General features: G+C 42.7%; 1 protein-coding gene across 1 annotated transcript in view; it reads left to right on the top strand.

Moving 5' to 3' along the window:
* The window catches only part of afap1 (actin filament associated protein 1), a 95,383-nt gene that overhangs the window by 17,270 nt on the left and 53,007 nt on the right, over positions 1-25,106 (top strand). The window contains exons 2-3 of the mRNA XM_079295920.1: positions 6,936-7,064; positions 7,562-7,644. Coding sequence (XP_079152046.1) covers positions 6,936-7,064; positions 7,562-7,644 — 212 coding nt within the window. The remainder of the gene's footprint in view (positions 1-6,935; positions 7,065-7,561; positions 7,645-25,106) is intronic.

Below are 25,106 nucleotides of genomic sequence, written 5' to 3'. Positions count from 1 at the left end.
TATGGCTTTGATATGAAAGGCCGAGATCATTTGTATCCAAGATACTGTATATCCAAACAGTCCCAGTACACAGGAAGGAACACTAAGTTGATGCTTAAAACCTGCAGGGACAACAAGAGGGAGTGAGGTGGGAAGGTGTGAGACACATGATGGTTAATAAAGAGGCAGTGCAGTTCGTTTACACATGATAAAATTAACTCTGCCAAACCTCAAACTTTAGAGAATGCTTGCAGTGATTTTAATGACATAATACTGATTTTCTAATGACAGCAAAAATAAGAGAATATATTTGTGTGGATGGGGCCTGATACCTTTCAGGGCATCAGATCAATGCATGCAGAGTCTGTTCTGATTGCAGTGCCCTGCTTGTATCTAGGTTGGCTTGTTATGTCATCAGTGGATACATGAATCATCCCATGATAGCTTAGTAGGCTTGCAACTTCCAGACCTCACTAATGAGAAAGTTCATTTCTCACACCCAGGCAGCTTCCATTCCCAGTGCATTCATGGTAACCGCACCACCACAGGACAGAGTCCCCTTTACCCAGCTCCCTCTGGTTTCAGCTGAGCCCCCTCTAATTATCTTTTCAAAAGAGATACCAAAGGGAGCCTCCTCTCTGTCCTCAAACACTTTCTGTCTTCAGCTTGCTGTTGCTCTGTCTCCCCCCCTGTGTCCTCCTCCTCTCTCCTATCATGTGTAAAGCCCTGTCAGCGTTGCTCTGTCTGCTTCATATCTCCCCCTTTCTTCTCCCCCTCTTTCTTCACATCAGGGTTTTGCAGATGTGTATTTGCGGTCAGGGAAACATCTGCTTGTACGGTAAACCACCTGTACTGTTCGATAGCAGTCAGCCCTGCTTTGTGATGTTCTCTTGGCACGTCCAATGGGAAAACACACAAATGTCATAATTACAGACCTGAGAAATGGGTAGAGAGCAAGACAGCTTGTCTTTCATCATAAACGAATGCAGCATCGCCCGTCCTCTGATGTGTCCACAACTCTCAAGTCGAGGCTTTACGAAACCTTTATGAAACATTGTGACTGTAATAATAACTCACCAGCAGGGCACACCAAAATTACCAGTACACAAGGTGTTTCACGTTATAGGAACAGATTATGTAGACTGAGACAAAAAAGTAATATTCTGTTTACAGTCATGGAAATGTAAATGAGGCAAGGCAAGGCAAGTTTATTTGTATAGCACATTTCTTGATTTAAATGAGCTGAGGGTCTCAGCAGACCTGCAGCTTTCTGGGACTTTGTTCCAGATATGTGGAGCAGAAAAACTGAACGCTGCTTCTCCATGTTTAGTTCTGATTCTGGGAACAGAAAGTAGACCGGTCCCAGACGACCTGAGGGGTCTGGATGGTTCATAAGGTAGCAGCAGATCAGAGATGTATTTTGGCCCTAAACCATTCAGTGCTTTGTAAACCAACAGCAGGATTTTAAAGTCAATTCTTTGTTGGACAGGAAGCCAGTGCAAAGACCTCAGAACTGGAGTGATGTGGTCCACCCTCCTGGTCTTAGTGAGGACTCGAGCTGCAGCTTTCTGACCGATTTTTTACAGAGACCTGTAAACACACCAAATGAGGAGCAGCTCTCATCATTCGCAAAGCCTGAACCAGTGAATATTTGTCAGCGACTGAGACGATGGATTTGGATATCTGTGGATTTACTTGATTAATAGACCAATTGCTTCAGCTATCGATACGATATTTGCTAGACTAAACACACGAGTCAGGAAGCTGACTCTCAGCTGATATTCATGAAGCGGATCATAACTTAACAAAAGTACTTGCTGCTATAGTTTTATATTTGTTGGTGTTGGAAACACAAGAGGTTTTCACTGATGAACCTTTCTGTGTGTGTGTGTGTGTTGGTGACTATTGATTGTGGTTTTTGCCCAAATGAATGCGTTACAGCGATGCCCTGCAGTGTTTTGGTGGCTCATTGGAGGCAGTAACCATGACGATACCAGACCATAAACCAACCTTAATTAACAAAAGGCACCATTTTACTGTAACTCTCAACCCAGAATCACAGAAGGTGCTCACTGAAGAGGATTGGGTGGTTGGCTCATGAGATGGTTTGGGCCTGTCCTGCGTCTGTTGGCCTCGGGGGGGGACAGAGACCTGGAACAGAGACGCTCACAGCTAGCTCAGAAACACAAGACGCATTGGACCTGGACATCCTATTTTAGCTGGAACAGCAGATTAATGTCAGGTTTGATTTGTTCTGTCATGGCATGTGATAGAGAGGACATCTGCTGATCCGTCTTTAGCTGTGGATTTAAGATGATCTGTAGCTTCACTGTAACAAATGTGGCCTCTAATTATACTCCAAAAATAACAGTCCAGTACTGTATTTTTTTAGCATGAAAACACGCAAGGAGGGTTTCCTGTATTTGTCTCCCCACCCAGATTGACTTGGTATTATTGTTTTTGCACAGGTGTTATGTGTCACTTCATGTAACAGCTAGTTATGCCTTATATTTTTAGCCACTCAGAAATTAGATTATTTGTAGAGATGCACCGTTCGATTGGCCAATTTTCAGCTTGATTGTCCGTGACCACATGCATGTTCCACACAAGGGTTAACGCCTTATGACTATTTTCAAAGCCACACACGCGCACACACACACACACACACACACCTTTTTCAGGAATGTGTTATATTGTAATACATTCCCATGCATGCTGCTCAGAGTAATCAGTGAGTCTCTGCATCTCCTCTGTCAGCAGTTGTGGACATAATATATAATACACACACTTATATTCTTATGAAAAGATGGTGATTCACTAGTTTTCGATCATAAATAGTTACCTCTCTACAGTATAATAGACCCACATATGCAGTATAGAATCATATTTTCTCTTTTGTGTTCAAACTTTATTACATACAATTTTATATTTCAGAAAATGCAAATATGTTGATGGCTGCTGTCTATTAATGTTCTAAGAAAGACAGAACAAAGTAATCGGCAGGTCAGAAATGGGAATCAGTCAAGACAATTCCAATATGGGCATCTCTAGTTCAATCAGGAGAGACTTCATTAGAATTTAACAATAATTTATTACACATGCATAAAATATGAATAGTGCAAAGTCGTTGGTGCTTGGACTCCATCCTGAAGTAGGATAATAGAGGGGTAGTAATGCTGAGGTCAAATAAGGCCTGATCCTCCTGGAGTCCAGACACTGGTGGTGGTGGAGAGGATGATGAGGAGCATGATTCTGATGCTGCAGGAGGTGACTGGGTGGAGGAGCGTCGCATCTGATATGAGCTGAAATGACAACTGACAGCAGCAGAGAAGAGAACATTTCTAAAGTTTGACAGCAACGATGTGATTGGCAATCAGTTATACCCGACCGCGGACCATCGAGAACGTTTAGCGTACAGAGTGTCGTACAATGCACTTTTTAGGAACGAATATAATGAATGTTAGACACATGTTATATACCCAATTAAAGAAAAAAGTCTGGGCTACAAGATCATGTAAGCCATTTTTACACACTCCAAACACAATTATACACAACTAAAACAAACAACTAAAATAACTAGAAAAAGCATTTCCTGCTGAAAATGCGTTGGAATGCTGAAAACTGAAATTAATCACAAAAACATTGCTGAAAATAGATATCCAATTCAAAAACAAATTGCAAAAAGCTTAATAATTCAAAAAGTTGAAAGATTACAAATATGAAAAGTCATATCACACCTCTCCTGAAAGAGCTGAACATTTTGATATTTGAACAGTTTCTGTGGCTTAAAAAAATTCATCAGTGGTGATAATTGTAGTAGTATAAGTTGCAGTAGAAGTATTATTAGTAGAAGTATTAGTAGCATTAGAATAAGTACTAGTAGTAGTGATATTTGTAGTAGTAGTAGAAGTTGTAGTTGTAGTAGAAGTATTATTAGCAGTAGAAGTATTAGTAATTAGAAGACGTAGTATCAGTAGTCATAGTAATAGCTGTAGTATTGGTCGTAGTATTTAATATCACAGTAGTCGTAGTAGTAGTAGTAGCAGTAATAGTAATGGCAGTAGAAGATGTAGCAGTAGTAGTAGTACTAGTAGCAGTCGTACGAATAGCTGTAGTAGTGTTACTACTTTTAGTAGCATGAATAGCAGTAGTAGTAGTAGTAGCAGTTGTCGTATAAGTAATAGTAGTAGTGGTAGTAATAGTAGTAGTGGTAGTAATAATGTTGATGAAAGCAGTAATAGCAGTAGCAGTAATAGTAATAGTAGCAACAGCAAAAGTTATCGTAGAAGTAGTAGTAGCAGTAGTAGTAATACCATATTAGCAGCAGCAGTAGTAGTAAGAGCATTCATTTTTTTAAACAAAAAAGCCTAATTTTGAGCTTGTTTAACTGTTTAAATACAGTTAATCCATGGGGCTTTTATTTTAAAAGGGTGGTGCTGGGTGGGGGGGAGAGGAGACATAATCATAATGTCTGACACACATAAACAGAGGTTATTAAATGCCTGGCTTCATCGTAAGCATTTCAATTAGAATTCAATCTTTGGAGCTTTTATTTTGAAATGGTGTGTGTGTGTGGGGGGGGGTCCTATAAAAGTCTCTAAGACCTGAATGACTGTATGAGGGAGAGACACAGACATGGAGAGAGAGAGAGAAAGAGAGAGAGAGAAGAAATAATTAGTGAGGGAGAGAGAGAAGAAAGAATTTGTGAGAGAGAGAGATTTGATTTTTAGAAAACCTTTATTTTACTGAAAACAATATGAACAAACAAAACATCGTTGCCGTGGCAATGGATTAGAAGCAACTCTTCAAAACACAAACAAAACAAAAAACAATCAAAATAGTTTCCTTTTATAATATGTACAAGGAGCATTGAGTTCATTCAGCTCTGTAATTAACCCTAGATCTGGAAAATGATCTGTAGAGTCAGGAGTTCAGGATCCTCCTGCTCCGCCTGTTGAGTCCTCAGAGGGTCACAGCATGCTGCTGAGACTTGAGTCATGCCGTCCTGGATGCCCATCCTGGCTCCGTCCACCAGCGGTCCATGAAACAGCCGGTGTGAGCACGTGGGCTCCGGTCTCGTTACTTGGCTCCATCATTGTTCATCTCTTTCCTTATTGTCTGAACAATTTTCTTCAGTCTGAAGCCTTCCTGCTTCGTGAGACCTCCTCTGTCCTTGCATCTCATGTGCCATCTGGCCGAGCTGGAGAGCTTCTCCTTGTCAGAGAGGTAGTCCTCCACTTTGGCTCCTCTCACGTTCTTGCTTCTCTTCAGATACTCCTGTATCTCCTCCACGCTGTAGCCTTCAGAGTCCTTACAGCTGCCAGCCTCGTGTTCAGAGAGCTCACTTTAAGCAGCAGCGTCTTTCTCCAGACTGGATTCAGAGTCTTTCTCCAGACTGGGCTCACACTCAGCTGCTCCTATACTTGCTGTCGTTGCCACTTTTTTGGCCTGTGAATTTCCACTATTTTCCCCCTTTTTTTCTCTTCAGCCGAGGAACTTTGAGCTGCTCCTCATCTTCCTCCATATCTACCTCACTACCTGACTCCACCTGTCCTCCAGTACTCTCCCTCACTCCCTGTAACCCACTTGTCTCCTCCACCCTCACCTCCTGGTCCCTCCCCGACTCCTCCACCCTCGCCTCCTGGGCCACACTTGTTTCCCCCACCCTCACCTCTTGGGCCCCACCTTTTGGGTCGCGACCCACCAGTTGAGAATCACTGTATTAGAGCATAGTCCTGGATAAAAAGAGCACCATTACTTGTTGACTCTAAATCAAGATCAAAGATGTTCTCTCTTAACTCATGAGTGCACACAGACCAGCCCAATGCATACATCAAAAGTGGCATTGAGACAGAGGAAGTAGTCACGGTACCGCAGCCTGGGGGGATGTTTTCAGAAAGCTACTGTGATGAGTGGCTCCTTCTCTGGGCTGTTGACGAGCATTCACTGGGAAATAGGTCCAGTCTGTGAGCTTCCATTTAAAACACCAGCAGTCTGTGTTTTGATAGGCATCATGTGGCCCTCAAAGAACCCATGACATCCTGTGAGCAATGGTGATGTACTACTGTTTGCGAACTGTTTGGACAGAAATTTTGCAGTGTGTTTTTTTTCACTTGGGAATTAATGTGCAGATTACGTTCTTGATTTGTTGGATTATAAAATTACAGAATTGTAGTAGTCGTGCCTCGTGAAACATTTACCTTTCCCAGAGTCTTATTTCCACATGGAGCTCTGGCTACTTTTCCTGATTTCACAAAAGTGAAATGAATCAAAATAAATGTATCATCATTAACTCCACTGGTCCCCTTCTGTCTGCAGCTGCCTTTAATATGATGTCGTCACCTTCGATACAATCACACATTGACAATGAACTTCAGTTGCACCAAAACTGTTTTCTGAGAGAGGTGGTTGTTTTCTTTGCTGTCCAGACTGTGGCAGCGCTGTGTCATGGTTAGGAACTAAATTTGATGTCAGCCATATCACAACAATCTCAGATATGTGAAGGTCTATGGCTATAAGAACAGTCAAGTACTGCACACATATACTCCGCCTTCTAGATTCCCTCCTATTGTTTAATATTGTGGGCGACTGTGGTGTATTTTCCACTTCCAGCAATAATTCTGTACTAATTTGTCGCAGCTCACAGTGCTTATAGTTTTAACAGTGCAAACGACAACAACACAGCTAACAGTGTAGACCCAGGAGAGGTTTGGGAAGGTGGGCGATTCGCTTCCTTAACGACGTCTTCAGTCAGGACGGTGTTATCAACTGCCGCACTAGCTCTCCCTCTGACGATTGTAACGGATTTCTTGTTCACACATAAAGCACCAAATTGCAACAGAAGTTATCACATGGCACCTTTCATATAGAGCAGATCTAGACCGTAATTTTTAAGAAGATAGGAGAACTCACACTGTGTGTGTGTGTGTGTGTGTGTGTGTGTGTGTGTGCTGCAGCGATGGAGGAGCTGGTGTGTGAGCTTCGTCTGTTCCTGGATCTGTTGGACAGGGAGTATCTGAGCGCTGGGGTTCGAGAGAAGAAGATGCACCTCTCCAACATCCTCCACAGAGTCCTGTCAGATAAAGGTGAGATCACAAGCCACGCTTCACAAACACTTTAGAGAGAGACTGCAAGCTTATCTAAGAGAGTTTATTTTCTCCTGTAACCATCCATCCATCCATCTACCCATACATCCACCCACCCATCCATCATCCCTCCAGCCATCTCCCATCCATACATCTACCCACCCATCCATCCCTCCATACATCCATTCCCCTATCCATCAATCCATCTATCCATCCACCCACCCACCCATCCATCCACCCATCCATACATCCACCAACCCATCCATTCATACACTCACCCATCCATCCATCAGTTTATATATAAAGTTGAGATTGTTGCTTTTTGCTCAATCTTTAAACTTAAGTCAGTTAATTTAAGGTCACATCAACAGCACGATATGAAGTACATTTTTTTAATGTTAACAGGAAAACATCTTCACAATAGGGAAGAGAGCAGTTCCAAGTTTTTATGTTTCTCAGTTGGAACTACTTTTCTGATACTTGATCCTTCTTCCCAGAGCCTTCATTCAAGTCAGAGATCCACAGTGGTCTGCCAGCCCCGCCTCAGATGCCCCTCCCTGAGATCCCTCACCCCTGGCTGGTAAGACTTCTATCCTGACCCCATGACCTATGACCTTACGGTGCCTCCTATGAAAGCTAAAGACAACATGGCAACATTTAGTCCTAAAGGGAGCACCATAATCCTTCATGCTCGGTTTCAGATGTTCTCTTACAAAGTATCTGCTGATTTGGAGGATGTAACCACACCCGATTGTATTGTGTTGTGATAAAGACACACATGCACGTGCTTTAGACATGTGACTGAATAGAGGAGTTTCTCCAAATACAAGTGAACACAGTGTCACTTTCTTTTTGACTCTTTCTTTAAACCTGATCTTTTTGTATTTAAATAAAATGTATCTTTTTTCATGCGTGGGTTATGAGGAAAGACGGAATGGAATAAATTAGGGCTGGATAGCATTTGAAATGTTTTAAATCTAGTGCCATTGCAATGACTTTTTGTTTTTACTTGTAACAAAATAAGCCAATGTTCTCAAAAGGTAAATGTTGTACAAACAAAGAAATGCACGAATCTGACTTTTTCTCTTCCAATACCAATTCTGACACTCTGGCAACACGAAGTACCGATCCAGCTCCAGCGCTTTCTTAAAGTTTACTCATCGTAGCTGCAACACATCACTTTTCAACACTTCAGTATTTAGCCTCATGAGTCATGACATTTCTGCAAGTCATCATCTAACTACCATCACACCTAAACCGACCTGCTAAAAGATTGGTACTCCAGCTGCTGAAGTTGTTGAGTTGAACATCAGTCGTTGTTTTCTCAACCTTCGTTCATTAAGCTTTGTTAAACATGTAATAAAATGATGTAATGAATTCAATCAGAAAATATCTGAACAAACAGAGTTAGCAAGCATTTTGTGCTGTCTGTGTGTGTGTGTGTGTGTGTGTGTGTGTGTGTGTGTGTGTGTGTGTGTGTGTGTGTGTGTGTGTGTGTGTGTGTCTTTAGTGTCATGGCAGATGCCTCTGATGGAAAGCAGGTGGCTGTGATGGCTCGCAAAGCCTTTTCACCATAACAATAAGCCACAACACCTTCTTCTACATGTTCTCACACACACACAAACATACACACACACACAAAGACCTAACAGTGCAGTTTGTAATTAGAAGCAGTCCACAGCCTCAGCCTCCTCTGGTGACCCAGCGTGTGTCTGGAAATCACAGCCGAGGTTTTCCCGGAAAATTTGATGAAAGAGGAGTGATGTCCCTCTACTGTTTGTTCCTGTCTTTGTGGCAACATTTGTAGTCTTTGTAGCAAATTTTCCATCCTGATATTCCACTGTTAAGCTAACACAGCTAAGCTTTGAACAACAGACTTGCTGCAATGACGTTATTTTAATACACCCTTACTGATCCTACACCTTGACAGTGTCGCAATCAGCACAGTCAGCTGATCTTTACCTCAAGGCATGCTAGCATGCTAACACAGTGTATCCGTCAGTGGGTGAAGATCAGAATCAGAATCAGAACCGTTTATTGCCACGCAAGTTTTCACCTGCAAGGAATTTGTCGTGGCGGAAGGTGCATAACATTCAACAATAAACAATAACATTTCACGATCAAAATAACATAAACTATCAAATAACATTTAACTATCAAAAACAGTCAGCACAGTGCAGGAAATAGAAACATATTTGAAATGTACAATAAGATATGTAATATAGAATATGGAATAAAGTGCACACAAAAACAGATAACAGGACCGTAAACCAAGTGAAGTGTATGGAATGTTAAAAGTGACGGCAACAATCTTTCGTGCTCGCTTCAGGGTTCTTGAAGCGAACAGGTCCTGGAGGGACGGCAGATTGCAGCCAACCACCCTCTCAGCAGAGCGAATGATGCGCTGCAGTCTGCCCTTGTCCTTGGCAGTGGCTGCAGCGTACCAGACGGTGATGGAGGAGCAGAGGATGGACTCAATGATGGCTCTGTAGAAATGCACCATCATTGTCTTTGGCAGGTTGAATTTCTTTAGCTGCCTCAGGAAGTACATCCTCTGCTGAGCCTTCTTGGTGATGGAGCTGATGTTCAGCTCCCACTTGAGGTCCTGGGATATGATGGAGACCAGGAAGCGGAAGGACTCCACCACGTCAACGGGGGAGCCACACACAGTGATTGGGGCTGGTGGGGCTGCGTTCTTCCTGAAATCCACAACCATCTCCACTGTCTTTAGAGCGTTGAGCTCTAGGTTGTTCAGACTACACCAGGTCACCAGATGGTCAGTCTCCCACCTGTAGGCGGACTCATCCCCACCAGAGATGAGTCCAATGAGGGTGGTGTCATCCGCGAACTTCAGGAGCTTGACGGACTGGTGACTGGAGGTGCAGCTGTTGGTGTACAGGGAGAAGAGCAGAGGGGAAAGAACGCAGCCTTGGGGGGAGCCGGTGCTGATGGTCCTGGAGGCTGAGACGTGCTTTCCCAGCTTGACGTGCTGCTTCCTGTCGGACAGGAAGTCTGTGATCCACTTGCAGGTGGAGTCGGCCACCTGCAGCTGGGAGAGCTTGTCATGCAGCAGAGACGGGATGATGGTGTTGAAGGCAGAGCTGAAGTCCACAAACAGGATCCTGGCGTAGGTTCCTGGGGAGTCCAGATGCTGGAGGATGAAGTGAAGGACCATGTTGACTGCGTCATCCACAGATCTGTTGGCTCTGTAAGCGAACTGCAGGGGGTCCAGGAGTGGGTCGGTGAGGGTTTTAAGGTGGGACAGGACAAGGCGCTCAAAGGACTTCATGACCACTGAGGTCAGGGCGACGGGCCTATAGTCATTGAGTCCTGTGATCCTTGGTTTTTTAGGGACAGGGATGATGGTGGAGGCCTTGAAGCAGGCTGGAACGTGACAAGTCTCCAGGGAGGTGTTGAAAATGTCTGTAAACACCGGAGACAGCTGGTCAGCACAGTACTTCAGGGTGGAGGGGGAGACAGAGTCCGGGCCGGCTGCTTTGCGGGGGTTCTGTTTTTTAAAAAGCCTGTTGACGTCACTCTCCTGAATAGAGTGATCTCGTGTGACGTCACAGTTTAGCTGTCGGCCATGTTTGAGTACACACAAAGCCACTGGCATGCACGGCTGAGTTGCATAACCTATCGATCATGGTGAACTTTTGTGCTGTCTTTGGTTGTGGCAGCAGAGCTGATAGAGACAAGAAATCACTCATTCGTTTGCCAGCGGTCACTGCACATCAAGGAAATGACACGAAGGAGCTATCCAAGCGACGTCGCGAGAAATGGCTGTCACGCATCTCTCGAGATATAAAGGAATGGAATTTGGCGTACACTAGAGTATGTGCGGATCACTTTATAAGTGGTCAGTGATTTTATTTACAAATTCGTTTGTGAACAGTATTTAATAAAGGAAATATAAATTAAACTTGGACATGAGAAGGTTACCGAAGCTTCATCGGCCCGTGACAGCAGTCGGTGCCAGAGACGTGTCGAGCGTGTACAACAGGCGAAACACAGCGATGCAGCCTCAGCATTGCTTGATATTAGTTTAACGTCGGATCATATATATATATATGTGTGCGTGGGGGGGGGGGGGGGGGGGTGAAGTTAGGAGTTAGTTTAAAGTTAATTCCTACACACACGCACACAATGACATGCACGTACAATGTAAACAAACACACGTGTCTGTTTGCACTGAGTAAACATTGAATATTGCTAAATATCGGACCAGATCTGTATATATTTACTCTTCCAATGACGAGATGAGAATTGTCGACGACCGTTGCTTTGACGTCTCGGACCCATCCACTGACAAACTGATTATAAGCGTTGAGCCCTTTGTAGCACTCCAACTCGTCTTTCGTGTAAGGACTGGGGGTGTTCACGAGATACGTGTAGATGTCGGCGTAGTTTACCGATGGAAGATAAGTAGGATCGGCACTGAAACCATCTGCACTCATCGTATAGGGATCCAAGTTACCAATAACCTTCAATTTGGCCAGGTAGCGAACCTTTGATGCACTATCCAGTGATTCAAAGTATGGTATTTTCGCCGCACTTCCTTGTTTACTCGCCGCCATGTAGGATCTGTATGTACTCCAACATGGCGGACAGACCTCGTAACTAAGGAGATCGTGACGTCGGTGAGACCACTCTATAGAGAGAGTCGTCACTGGATAGTCACACATGTGACACTTATGAGCCTCAGCTTAGAGCAAGACGCAAAAGATACATGACGTGTTTGAAGCTGTGCACACACATTTGTTTCACAGAGTAATAAAGTAGTATTGAAAGGTCGTGTTTGACACTTAAGATCTTCTCTAAAATCTTCCTCTATGAACTCAAACAGACACATTTCGTGGAACGTTTTAGAAGTTTTATTTTTCAGACTTAACGTTAGTTACAGCGCTGCAGGTCTTGCTCTATCTCTCTCACACATCAAATTTACTTTAATATTAACACTGACACATAAAGGTTTACTAGATTATGGGTCATAAATGAGGTCAACACACATCTCACTTGTTTCCTCTCGGTTCCGTTGTTGTCTGTTCTCAATCGTAGCTCTGCTGGTGGCTGAAGTCTCTGTCCTACTGGAGAGCAATACATGTTTTGTTCCTTTACATTTTATCTGTGGACTTCACAATAGTTGTGCAGAACAAAATAAGCATTAATAAGAAAAGGAAAGTCCTCTGTTTTGTGTCCATCGTCCTCCCTAAAGCCGCTAACTGTGACTTCAGACGTCCTCTCAGTAGGTTTGCTAACACTGCTGGACATGCCGCTCACTAATCGCTCCATTAACAGCTGCTTCCTCCATAATAATGCAGACTTTAACTGAACAACAGCTGCTAGTAAATACAACAAGATCAGCAACACCTGTAATCAGTTGTCCATGTTAAATTAACCTGGTAGTCGATCGGTAATCAATGTTGTTGTTTGTGATCTTCCAGGAAACGGTCACGTGATAGGGGTATGACGAATCAGGGAAGGACACGTCATGACTGCTAAGAACCAATCAAGTAGCGAACGCGGGTGTGGGCGTCATCTAGGGCTGGGCGATAAATCGATTTAATCGATTAATTCGAATGTGTGCTTTAAGGCGATGTGTTTTATTGAAAATCGAGAAAATCGCCCCCACCCTCCCCCCCCCGTTGGGTTCCCGTAGTTGAGTGCGCGCGCATTGTTTACAAACGAAAACAATGGCGGCCAGCAGTGAAGCTCTCGTTCTTAAGAGAGGGAAGAATGTGTCTTCGGTGGTCTGGAAATGGTTCGGGTTCGTGTCATCTGACACAGAACAAACAGCCTCAAACAGAGGCATGCCGCCGAGTGGGAGAAGCGTTGCACCCTGAGGAGGAAGCAGGACCGCGGGAGCACAAGCGACGCTGTCTTCCTGGCAAAAAATATTTAGAAAAAACATGCACTACTGTTTAATACTGTTGGTTATGTTGTGAATGCACTTGATTTTGTTTACATGCACTTATTTACTGTGCAAAATATGTTATGTTGATGTTAGATCAGATGTTGCACTTTTGAAAATGTGAATGTTAAAGGGTCACATACATTTTATTTCATGCTGTGTTTGTATCAGTGTATTCAGTTAGAAAAGCTTACTGTAAAAAGTTACATTTGCACAGTTGTTTACAATGGAAGGCTACTATTTAATGCCATTTAATGTTATGTTTAATTTAATTTTATATTTAAATGATTCAGGGAAACAAAAGAGTGACCAAATACTTTTTGTATACTACAGGCACCTTTCTACAATGTTCAGGTTTTGTTTGCACTTTATTTTTATCAACCTACGAGGGAAAATCATCACAAAATAAAATAAAAAATTGTTTTCAACAGCTTCTGTCATCTGCAAAAATTTGTGGGGGGAAAAAATCGATTTAAATCGTGAATCGGATTTTTTGTAAAAAAATCGGAGATTTTTTTTTTAGGCCATATCGCCCAGCCCTAGCGTCATCCTTCCTAAACGTATCCGTTTTCGACCAGCCACACAAAAACGCAACAAACTTCTCCGTCCTCGGGAGCGTTTTCAAACTCCTTCGTTTTCGGTGCTCGAAAACGGCAGCATAGTGTGGACGCTAGTGGTGTCACGGATCACGGTTCGGATCACTCATGAACCGCGGATCAATAGAGTATTTTTATTTATTTTTTTACAGCTTAATCATCATAGTGTGTAATAAAGTTCTACTGCTGCTGTTCCTTTTCAAGTAACAAGTCCCCGAATATCAATGCAGAGTGTCAGTGAACAGATATAAAGCAGTAGTGTGTTCACGTGAACGGAGCAGCTTAGAAGCATTTAACGGTGAAGTCATGGTGAGCGGAGGAACGTCAGAAGCCGCGGCGTCATTTAAATCGCAAGTTTGGGAACATTTTGTCTTCCCTGTAACGTATAATGGCGGATGAGGGTGGTGGACAAAGCGTTACGGTATGTCGGCGTTATTTAAAGAGAGACACACGACAACGGCAAAACATCGGCATGTCCACACATATGAAGAGACACCATCCCGTCTGTCAGCGACGGGGACACTCCGGTGTAGAAAACAAAGGATTTCTAAATCTGGTTAAAATGCTTGAGCCACGCTACGACGTCCACTTACGCACCCACTTCAGTGTGAAGCTGTTCCAGACCTCTATGAGAAGGAAAAGACTGTAGAGACTGCTTTCACCACGGCGGAGTGATTCTTAGTCCGGTGCTGTAGACACGCCCCCTCTGAGAGAGTCACACACACACACCTGGGCAGGTGCTGTAGACACGCCCCCTCTGTGAGAGTCACACACACACACACCTGGGCAGGTGCTGTAGACACGCCCCCTCTGAGAGAGTCACACACACACACACCTGGGCAGGTGCTGTAGACACGCCCCCTCTGAGAGAGTCACACACACACACACCTGGGCAGGTGCTGTAGACACGCCCCCTCTGAGAGAGTCACACACACACACCTGGGCAGGTGCTGTAGACACGCCCCCTCTGAGAGAGTCACACACACACACACCTGGGCAGGTGCTGTAGACACGCCCCCTCTGAGAGAGTCACACACACACACCTGGGCAGGTGCTGTAGACACGCCCCCTCTGTGAGAGTCACACAGACACACACCTGGGGCAGGTGCTGTAGACACGCCCCCTCTGAGAGAGTCACACACACACACACACCTGGTTCAGGTGCTGACAGAAGTATCAGAGTGAAGCTAGACGGGCCCAATAATATTCCAGTCACCACAGAAAGGTTGACCCTCTCCCCAGACAATGGAGATATTCTCACCTTTTTGAAAATAATGTCACAGTAATGGTAAACATTATTGTGTATTTGAATGACATAACCTGACAGGAAGTAAACACAGACCCAAGTTGTTGCTGAGCAGTTCGGTTCAGTGTAAACCGTGGAAGCAGCTCACTGGCTGTTTCTTTCTTTCAGTATTGATCAAAGGACGAGGATATCGACATACCTCATGTTGCACTTAAACTTAACAGAATTTTTGAATGTATTATTTTTATTTATTTATTTAATTTTGTTTCAAATTGGACATCTTCAATATTTTTGTATTCATGGAAGACTATTGCCCAAAGTTCTTTGCTTTAAGTGTTCTTGAAGTTCTTTAATTAATAAATGGAAAGCAAAGTCATATTTGTCTCCTCCCCTTTTCTTTGTTGATCCGAAAAATGATCCGAATCGTGACTCCTGAACCGTGATCCGAACCGAACCGTGAGGTTTGTGATCCGTGACACCCCTAGTGGACGCTCAGTGTAAACGTAGCAAACATATGCGTTTTCAAATGGAAACGGAGTAGTGTGGACATGGCCTACTGTCATTATGGATCAGGAGGCCCAGCAGGGTATCTATCCACTAATCAAATAGACTGACATAGGGACCAATTTTAATTCTATGGCGCTCCGTCGGGTCTGCTTTGAACCACCCTGTGGCCTTCCTCTTCATGTGTGTGTGTGTGTGTGTGTGTGTGTGTGTGTGTGTGTGTGTGTGTGTGTGTGTTTGTGAGCAAGAGTTTAAGTGACCTCCACTAGTGGCTTTGCTCAGACACATACTGTATACACTCACAGAGAAGTTAGTTTGACCTCACCTCATAAATCACTTCAGGGATCTAAGGGAGAGGGTCCCTGCTGCATGTTACAATGTGCCACGCTTGAGCACATACACACATGTATTTAAGCCCACAAAAAACAAGGTCTGTCTCTAATTACATCATAATGACCACTTCGTGTGACAAAATCCCACTGAAGTCTACAATGATCTCTCTCTTTCTCTTTTTGTCTCTTTTCATATCTAGGATTTATGCCAAATTAATGTTGCTCTTTTATCTTTGACATGAAATCGATTCCTGTCATCAACAAGTTCACTGCCTCAGCCACATGAACGGGATCCATCCAGCTGTCAAGTAGTTTGAATTAATGTCCTAAAACATAAACTGTAAATGATGTGTGTTTCCATTGAGCTGTATTGAAGCAAACAAATCAACATCCAGATGGAGAATGGGGCTGTGTCACTGCATTCTCCAGAAAAACAGCGTGCATCATTAAAGGAATGATTAGTCTTTGGTAAAATGTTGATTGTTTTCTGTAGTTTTCATGCTGTCCATTCGCTTTTGATTGGTGTCTTGCATGAGGGAGCATCAGGAGTGTGTGACATTTCTTGAGGTGGTGAGACAGAGCTCTCTTCTTTTGATGCCTCACTCACCCTTTCACACTTCTGTTAGTCCTCGTGTGAACACCTGAGTGCAACACAATAGATGCCTTTGAGGAGAGACTTCCAGCTAATGCTTCGCTAATGTCTGCAAATCGCTTGCTTTGTCCGACCAAAGCCAAATCCCCCCAAATATTACATTTATTGTACCAGAAAAAGATGTAAATCCTTATTTTTAAGGGGCTGCATGTCTGTAATTTTTACTAATTGTTTTAGCTCTCATGCTTTCAGCGACAGCTACATTTGAGTCAGGCACTGGACTGTTTGAGGCTCCACCTCGGGTTTGCTATGGGAGAATGTGGACCAGTCCCTTTGTCGAGACACAAATGATTTCCATCTGTGTTGATGTTGGAGAGCGGTGCCGCCCCCCCCCCCCCCCCCCGACCCCTTCCTCTTTTCCTCCCTCGTCTTCCCCCAAACAGACCCTCCCTCGTTACGCAAGTCAACCGGCGTACAGAAGTGTGTTGGGATGATGGATATACTGTATACACACCGGCCAGGTTGCGTTATCCGCAGCAGTCTGGGTCCCATTTGGAATTAATTTCCTCCCCTTCTTACTTTGAATCAGACAACCCCCTCCGCCTCAAGCCCTTTTAAAGATAAATGTGTGTCTCGGCTCAAGCCTTGTGTTCAAATGTAGACAATACTGTACACACAGTCACGTCACACGTCATCTACTCAAAGCATTTCTTTCCCGCTGCAGCTCATTGCCATGTTGGTGGCCGTAGACCAGCAGCTTTGTATTTGGAACAAAGGAAGGCATGCTGTATTTTGCCAAACCAAATGTGTTCTAGCCTGAAAGTAAAACACATTGTAGCTAGTAGATGTGTCACTGTGCTGTGTCAAGCTACAGATTGTATGCACAGAAATGAGTTGGCTCCAAATCACACAGTTTCAGTTGAATCAGTCCTGCTTTTGTACATGGTCATAAATGATTTGCCTTTGGGAGTTTGTTGCACGGCATGTTTGGATCTTCAGTTGGTGCTGGTGAATCAGTTTTTGTGTTTTACTTCAGTCCTCAGTGGGGTTCCCCTACTTTGTGGCCTGGTCAACCACAGCAAAGCATCCAGTGACATCAGCACTATTGTGTCATGGATTTGAGAGGAAATTAGGTTGTTCAGCAGATTATATTGAAAATGAAATGTGTCACTGTGGAAACCAAAAAGTGTCTAATTGGAGATTGATTAAGTCTTAACTGCGGTGATCAGTGGGATTTGTGACACATGCCCACAGCATGGTTAGTCCTGAGGTTCACAACTGTCTCAGTCTCCTTACAGTAACCCTCTTTGGAAAAAGTCCCCGCTGAGAAACTGGGCCACGAATGGAAAACCTATTTCACAATGTTTTCCCCCACTCAAGTGCTTTTGAAAGCTTTTCACAATGCCAAGATTTTTTTTCCTGACACATGTGATCCCAATGACTTAATGAAGCACTGAGGGAAAATTGTAGCTATTTCTGCAGTCTGGTAGAGAACGAATACAATTTACTGCTGAACCAGATGACATCCAGGAGCAGTTGATAGACCCAATTAATGGACTTTTTTGGTGAATACCCTAACCTGAATCTACGACCAAACTATCACCGATTGCATTGTGGGTAATGTAGTAAAAAGACAACGTTAGATAATATAATAATCTTGGTGCTGTGCTAAATTAGTCTAGCACTCTTTTAATATCTTATTTATAATATATGCTACGAAGACATATACATTAAAAGAAGCAAAATAAGCAAGAATTGTGACTTGTGGTATATTAGATTGGCTTTGTTTGACAATAACATGGGGGTTTGCTCGAATCTCAGTACAGTCTTGGGTTTTCTAGCAGCCAACATCTAATGGGCATGACATAATGAGCTCTTCAATTCTTGCAAAATAATGCAAAAGTGCCCTATTTTCCAACTTGACAGACAGCATATGGGAATGCTACAGTATATTGGCACAGATTACGACTGTAATTGTGATTATTAGTGGCAAGTAAAAGGCAATTCATAACACGTTTTTGTCCAACTTTAAAATGTCCCTCAAAACACATCTTGTTTATAATTCTGAAATCAATATTCAAATTTAAGGGATAATTGTATTATTTTAGAATTCACAATGTGTGAAATAAATGCTTGTGAGTCCCACAATATGTTATTCGTCACATCTGCTGTAGGATGGCATTGTCTGCTTCCTATTGACAGAATACTGTGTGTCTGTGTGTGTGTGTGTGTGTGTGTGTGTGTGTGTGTGTGTGTGTGTGTGTGTGTGTGTGTGTGTGTGTGTGTGTGTGTGTGCGCACGCATGCGTGTGTTGTGTTTCAACATTGGTGCACGAATCCAGAAATGTGACTTTTCCCTTGTTGTAGTACAATGGACAGGTTCCATTCCAGATATGGACCTGCTTCACCTCCAAAGCTGTGGACCAGCAGCTCCTGCTGACTCATATTTACACCTCATTGTGAGGTGAGAGAAATGCAGGAAACACCCAGCCCAATCTCACGCCCCACTTCAGTGCAGCGAGCAAGCTGGCACATCCGTCCAGTAACGGCACTCTGGTGATGGCACACAAAGACACCGTGCCGGCATGAGACAGAGGAATGTGATGGAGGGGAAATGGAGTTTAAAAGCTTTTGTTTTGTCAGAGGTAACACTGGCATGGGCGGTTCATGTATAAACAGAGAGGTGGAACACTTGGATGTGTATCACAGAGGTTGGACGAGGCCTTGAGTCCTGCAGAGAGGGAATTTTTTTAATCGATTTACCGGTAGTGTGCGTGTGTGTACAGTATGTGTGCGTTAGCATACCTTAGTCCAGTTTGTCTTTTGTTTTCTTGTTTGTTCTCATTCTAGTGCTGTATATATGTGAATGTTTTTGAATGGATGCTAGTTTGTCAGTTGTAGTACAGAAAGAGTCTTCTGTAGAGTGTGTGTTGCGATCAGATGACATCCGGATTGAGTTCCTCTCCCACACAATGAAGCGCTCAGTAGTGGTGCTGGACAGCAGCCACTGTTGCAACCACTGTAATGTATGCTGTGGTTTGTTATCACAATATTCCAACTGATAACCCATATTTATATACAAAGAGTGTCCTGGAACATCTAAATGTTGGTGTATGGATAGAGAGGTTATTACATAAACCAGAGTGAAGACTAACTTGGACAAGTACATCCATCATGACAGGGATCATGCTCTTGGATAATGTGCTTATAGATATGGGTGGCAGTAGCTGAAAACACTACCATCCAGCTGACCTTGAGCATGGCACTTAACCTCCAGTTGTACAAGTAGTAGTAGTAGAAGACTGTGGTTGCACTGTAGCTCCCAGATGTGCATGTGTATATCTGTAAAACGGTGGTGCTGGAAAAGAGCGTAGGCCTCAGCAAAACCCTCAGGATAAATACAGCTTTGGGGGAACTGAAGGTTTGGTCAACAGTTCAAAGTTTTCATTAACACCAATGTGTCCTTCAAAGGGAGGTGTTTGGTATTAAAGGAGTCGATAGAATGTACAATCTTGTCAAACCATTTTGGCTGTCAGAAATGATATTTCTTTATCAAAATGAAGCCTACAGAAAGCAGCTTCCAAGTGTTAATAGAAGCCTTTTTGGTACCTTTAGGGTCCTGCATGTACCTTTCTTCAAGTATACAGTTTTGTACCAAAGCATTGAACATATTTGTGTTCCTGTAGAAATGCATAGATGCTTGAATGAATAAGATACTAACACTACTAAAGGCTTATGTAAGGCCATCAATTTGTATTAGTTCAGCTTTCAGCCAGTTTGGTATGGTGTAGTATGGTACGGTAACAGCTCTAAAAACTATACCCATACGCCTTGGCTGTTGTTGCTATGGAGATGAAGCCAGTCAGAGGCGCAAATCCGAGCTGTAGCAAATTGAGAATACTTTGTCGTTGCAGTTGGGATCAAAACACTACACCACCGTATTCGACAAATTTATCATGAATGTAACCAGAATCCAAAAGTAAACCTTTAAATGTCTGAATATACTTTGCTTCTTTTAATTCAGTTCCCCATTATTAAAACACACATCATTTTGAATGAGTTTACTTCTGTCCTTGCATTGTTATGTAAGCTTGAACATTTTTTCATATTTACTTTTTTCATCAAAGAACCAAATATTTTCGAACAATGGTATTCATCTTTTGTCCTGATGATTCAACTGGGACCATTTCAGGCCCATACAGGCCATAGAGGTGCTCCAACTGCTCGTCACCTGTAATTGTCTGATGACCTTTAAACATCTTTTTGACCATCAATATTACAGACAAATCTAATAATTGGACAATGGATAATAATTTGACCAATATATAAAAAACAAAACATTATATATAAACCCTTTGGTGACGTTGTAATTGACCAATAAAATACTGACCAGCTAGGAGTCAAACTGGTTTTATTCAGCATCTTTCACCATCAAATAAAATCGGTTAAGATTGGCTGGAGCTGGAAATGTATGTGCTTCCACTGCTGGTAATTTGCCAAGAATCATTGGAAATCCATGTTGCCCTTTCCAAAGCCTTCCTGAGGGAGTGGCTTTCCTGTGTCCACTCAGTGTATCCATTCAGGCAGAAACATTTATTCAGGTCCAGTCCTCCTACACAGGGCAAAAATTGATACTTGGCATAAGTGTTTGGATGTGAGTTTGAGGCTCGGGCATGAGCAGCAGACATACCTCCCACTCAAAGTAGTCCAAACCAAGGTCAGGACTCCTTTACCACTACTAATTACACATTATGACTGTGGAATTCTGACATTTCTGATATGCATCCATGCACATGACCTGCTCATGCTGCTGTTCTTATGGTTGTTTCAGTGCTTCCTCTGGAAATGTATTCTGGTCAGGGAGGAACCGTATTCAGACCATGAAGGCACATGAAAAAGTCCTTCAAACTCTTAATGTAATTGCTTTAGGTACATTAGGAGTTCCCTAAAGTATGAAGTAATATGAATGATATAATATGAACTTGCATGGTTCCTTGAATTTTTCTAAAACAATTCGGGAAGTTTCTTATTTCAAGTTAAAAAAATGAGTGGCAAATTTCATTTCACAGTATTTTACTATATTTTTATGTTGTATCGTCTTAAGAGACAGAACACACAATTAAGTGTAGTACATTATCCTACAAAGCAACTAGGATGCATTCTTTCTTCTTCTGTTCCTATAGGATCGGAGATAGAATTCATAGATGGACAAAATTAACTTTGAATCAGTTTTGTACTCTACAGTAAAATGATCATTGTCACAAGTTTGGAAGACAGAATTCCATTATGATAGCCACGCTATCCATTGGGGAATTCCACATATTTGAGGTCAAACTTCAATTTAGTAGAGTTAAATGCTAAACCTGAGGAAAGAATGGGGAAAATGCTAGTAAGTAAACCTTCAGTCAGATTTTTATAACTATTTAAACCTGTCAGTAAAGACACTTGCAATTATTATGTTATCTTTAGTATTGTCTGTATATTTTGGGCAGGGAACCTTGCCCAAAATGTCCCACAATGTTTATTTCAATTCTATCAAATCTAATCTCATTTGAAGCAGATGAAGGAAACTGGTTTGTGACAATTGACTGCTGAACCCCTATTCAGGTCTTTTCTGGACAGGAAACTGCCATCTGAAGGCAGGCAGGCAGGCAGGCAGGCAGGCAGGCAGGCAGGCAGGCAGGCAGGCAGGTAGGCAGGCAGGGAGGCAGGGAGGCAGGCAGGCAGGCAGGCAGGCAGGCAGGTAGGCAGGTAGGCAGGCAGGGAGGCAGGGAGGCAGGCAGGCAGGCAGGCACTTTATTCATCCCCAGGGGGAAATTTGTATGTTACAACAGAATAACAGAGTATGACGAATTAAATATCAGAATATATAAGATAAAACAAAAATGCACAGTATATACAATGAAATAGAGTAGTGTTAAATTATCTGCCTAGGTGAAAAACAGTAGTGCAAAAAATTCAACCTTAGCAAACAACAGTGAAGCAGTGTGTAGTTATGTGGAGGATGATCTGGCCAGAGCTGTTTTATTGTAAAGTCTTATTGCAGAGGGCAGGAATGTTCTCCTGTATCTTTCCTTGTGACAGCGGAGCTGGATCAGTCTGTTGGAGAAAGTGCTCCGCTGTCCCTGCAGTAGGTGGTGGAGAGGGTGATCCGGGTTATCCAATATGGATAATAATTTCTTCAGTGTCCTCCTCTCCACCACCTCTTCCAGATTGTCTTGTTTGCAGCCAATGATGGAGCCGGCCTGAAGATAGTGAACAGATGTTTTGGAGATCTGTGGAGCATTCAAAGCTGATCAGAGCTAGACCACGGAGAAATACTGAGATTTGTGTGTTGGTATTTGTGCAGTTTGTGTTTATGGTCAGCAGAGGGGCATTGCGACTGCAGTGAACTCCTGTTCGTTTCAGTGTGTTATAGCGTATTTGATCTGCAGATCCCTTGTGTGATAGGGCCAAGCTGTTGTTTCAGGGAATGAAAGCAAAGGGAAAAGTCATACTGTGTTTATGTGCGTGTCTAGATACAAACACACTCTCATCACCCCAGTGCCTCTAAGCTTTGAGTCATTAAATAGCAGAGCAATTGGATCACCCTCTCTGAAGTCTAATGTAATGTATTCTGCTCCCAAATTGCTCACCCAAACAATCGTCTCCTGCATGATTATTAATGGTATTGCTGCTTTATAGTCTTGGAAAGGAAGTTATTGTGATGTGAGAGATGAAAGTGCAGACTTCATATCAACAATTCTCCTCCGCCCACACAAACTTTCACATCCACTTCTCAAACCTCATATTGTGCCTTACTGTTTGACAGTCGACTCTGACTGCTTCCGTTCTTTTTGCTTCTCTGTCTATACTTCCTTACTCTGTGTTCCTCTCCTGGGGATATTTTTTCTGTTTAGGGCTGGGGTGGGGAGGAGAACACTATATCCCTGCCAAGTAATGAGTTCACTGAACCGCTGCTCCCCCCCTTCGTCAGGGAATAAGAGAACAATGTTAGTTCTAGTGTGTTGTGCTGATTTAATGTCCAGGTATGCGAGTGTGTATGTCTGTGTGTGTGTCTGTGATATAAACAGTCAGTCTTGGGTGAAGTCTGTGGGATGGATGGATGAAGAAAAAGTGTGTGTCCATAGCAGGCGGCAACCTGTCATAAAACTTGCATTCTCTCTACTGTCCAGCAGGGGGCGACTCCTCCAGTTGCAAAAATAAGTCAGATTGAATGTAACTCTGTGAGAAAAAGTCTTCTTCAATACAGCATGGTGTTCATTTAGCAAATTATGGTCCCTTTTAGAGTAAAGTAGACCACAAAGCGGAGTATGCTTTAGGGCGGGCTAATTGTGATTGACAGGTGGCTGCCACTACCAGAGTGTTATACGATGTCTCTACATCACTCCTCCACATTCCAAATATGGTCACTTCTGTTCATTGGTTGCAAAACAACATGGCAAAGATGGCAACAACGAAATCGCCAAACTCAAGGCTTCAAAACGGCAATCCACAAACATCCGAATGACTACGTCCACTTCTTATAAACAGACTATGAGTGGTGCAACGATCAAAAAACTCAGTTTGCATCGTATCACGGATCAGAGTTACGGATTGGATCAAAAGAAAAGAAAAGGGAGCAAATTTAACTTTTAGAGATCCAAGATCACATTTTTTTGCCGCCAATACTAATTGCCGATCATTGATGATCCGTATTGTTGTTTGATTATAGCAGCTGGTCTACAAAGCTCTGTCCCATAAATCATTTCAACTGCAAGTCAGTGTAAATCATCAAAAATTCTAAATGTTGTCCTTTTAATTTGTCATAGTATTTTTGGATGTTTGATTTGAAACACAATTCAAATGATATGGAAATAAAATATTGTATTATAAGCTGCTTAGAGATAGTGTAAACAGGTCATAATTCATCTCTAATATCTATTTTATATTCATACAACTGGATTTATTTAAGTTTCTCACCAAAACTGCATTTTAAGAAATGACATACGAACATATCATGATAACGTTGTGATTTACCTTTGGCAAATACTCATTTCACTGAACAGTCTGAACGCATCATAATGTCACTGAACAAAACTCCATTCTTCTGTCAATTTAAACAGGGACTAGTTGATTACGATGTAAAATGATCACAGATCGGCAAAAAGGAAAGCCAAAATGCCGATGTTTTACTGAATATTGGTGGATAACGATCGTCAGTAAAACTGTATCTCACACTGAGGTGATTAATGTTAAACTGTGAAACTAATATGCGGTTCATGTGTTCATGTGTGTGCCGAACCGTGATGGGTGATCCGTACCAATCACGGATCAACCGTGGTCCGTTACACCACTGCAGTCTATGGTCCATAGTGGTCGCATAGGGAATAGTGGCAGGTTCATCCATTGCCGGAGGTCATCATTTCTTGTTTTGAGTAGAGAGAGAAGTTGAGTCGGAACAGCCATTGGGAACCTTTTACTGCCGTATGGAACAATGCCTAAATATGTGATGGGACCTGTGCATGAAGAGAACTGAGACATCTCCAGCTGTTAATATCTAATGGAATGATGTAATATTTGTTCCACGTTATGGAGTAGTCGGAGATATTGGAGTAAAATATATTAAGTTTGATTGTTTGCTGTAGTTATGAGGGTTTTTTTAAGGAACAGCAATATGTCATCCGCATAGAGACTAATCTTATGATGTGTGTTAAGTGTTTGGATTCCTTTAATAGATGATGCCATAAACATTCGATTGTCACTGAGCTATTGTTAATTGATATGTTTATGAGGATAAAACGTCCTTCAGGATCTGTGACGGTGGTGTTATGGTGAAATTAGACCTTTTTGTTTATGAAAAATATATATCCCTCTTTGGTT

This window comes from Melanostigma gelatinosum (genome assembly GCF_949748355.1).
Source record: "Melanostigma gelatinosum genome assembly, chromosome: 23".
NCBI classification, from domain to species: domain Eukaryota; kingdom Metazoa; phylum Chordata; class Actinopteri; order Perciformes; family Zoarcidae; genus Melanostigma; species Melanostigma gelatinosum.
This window is presented reverse-complemented; position numbering and strand designations above follow the sequence as displayed.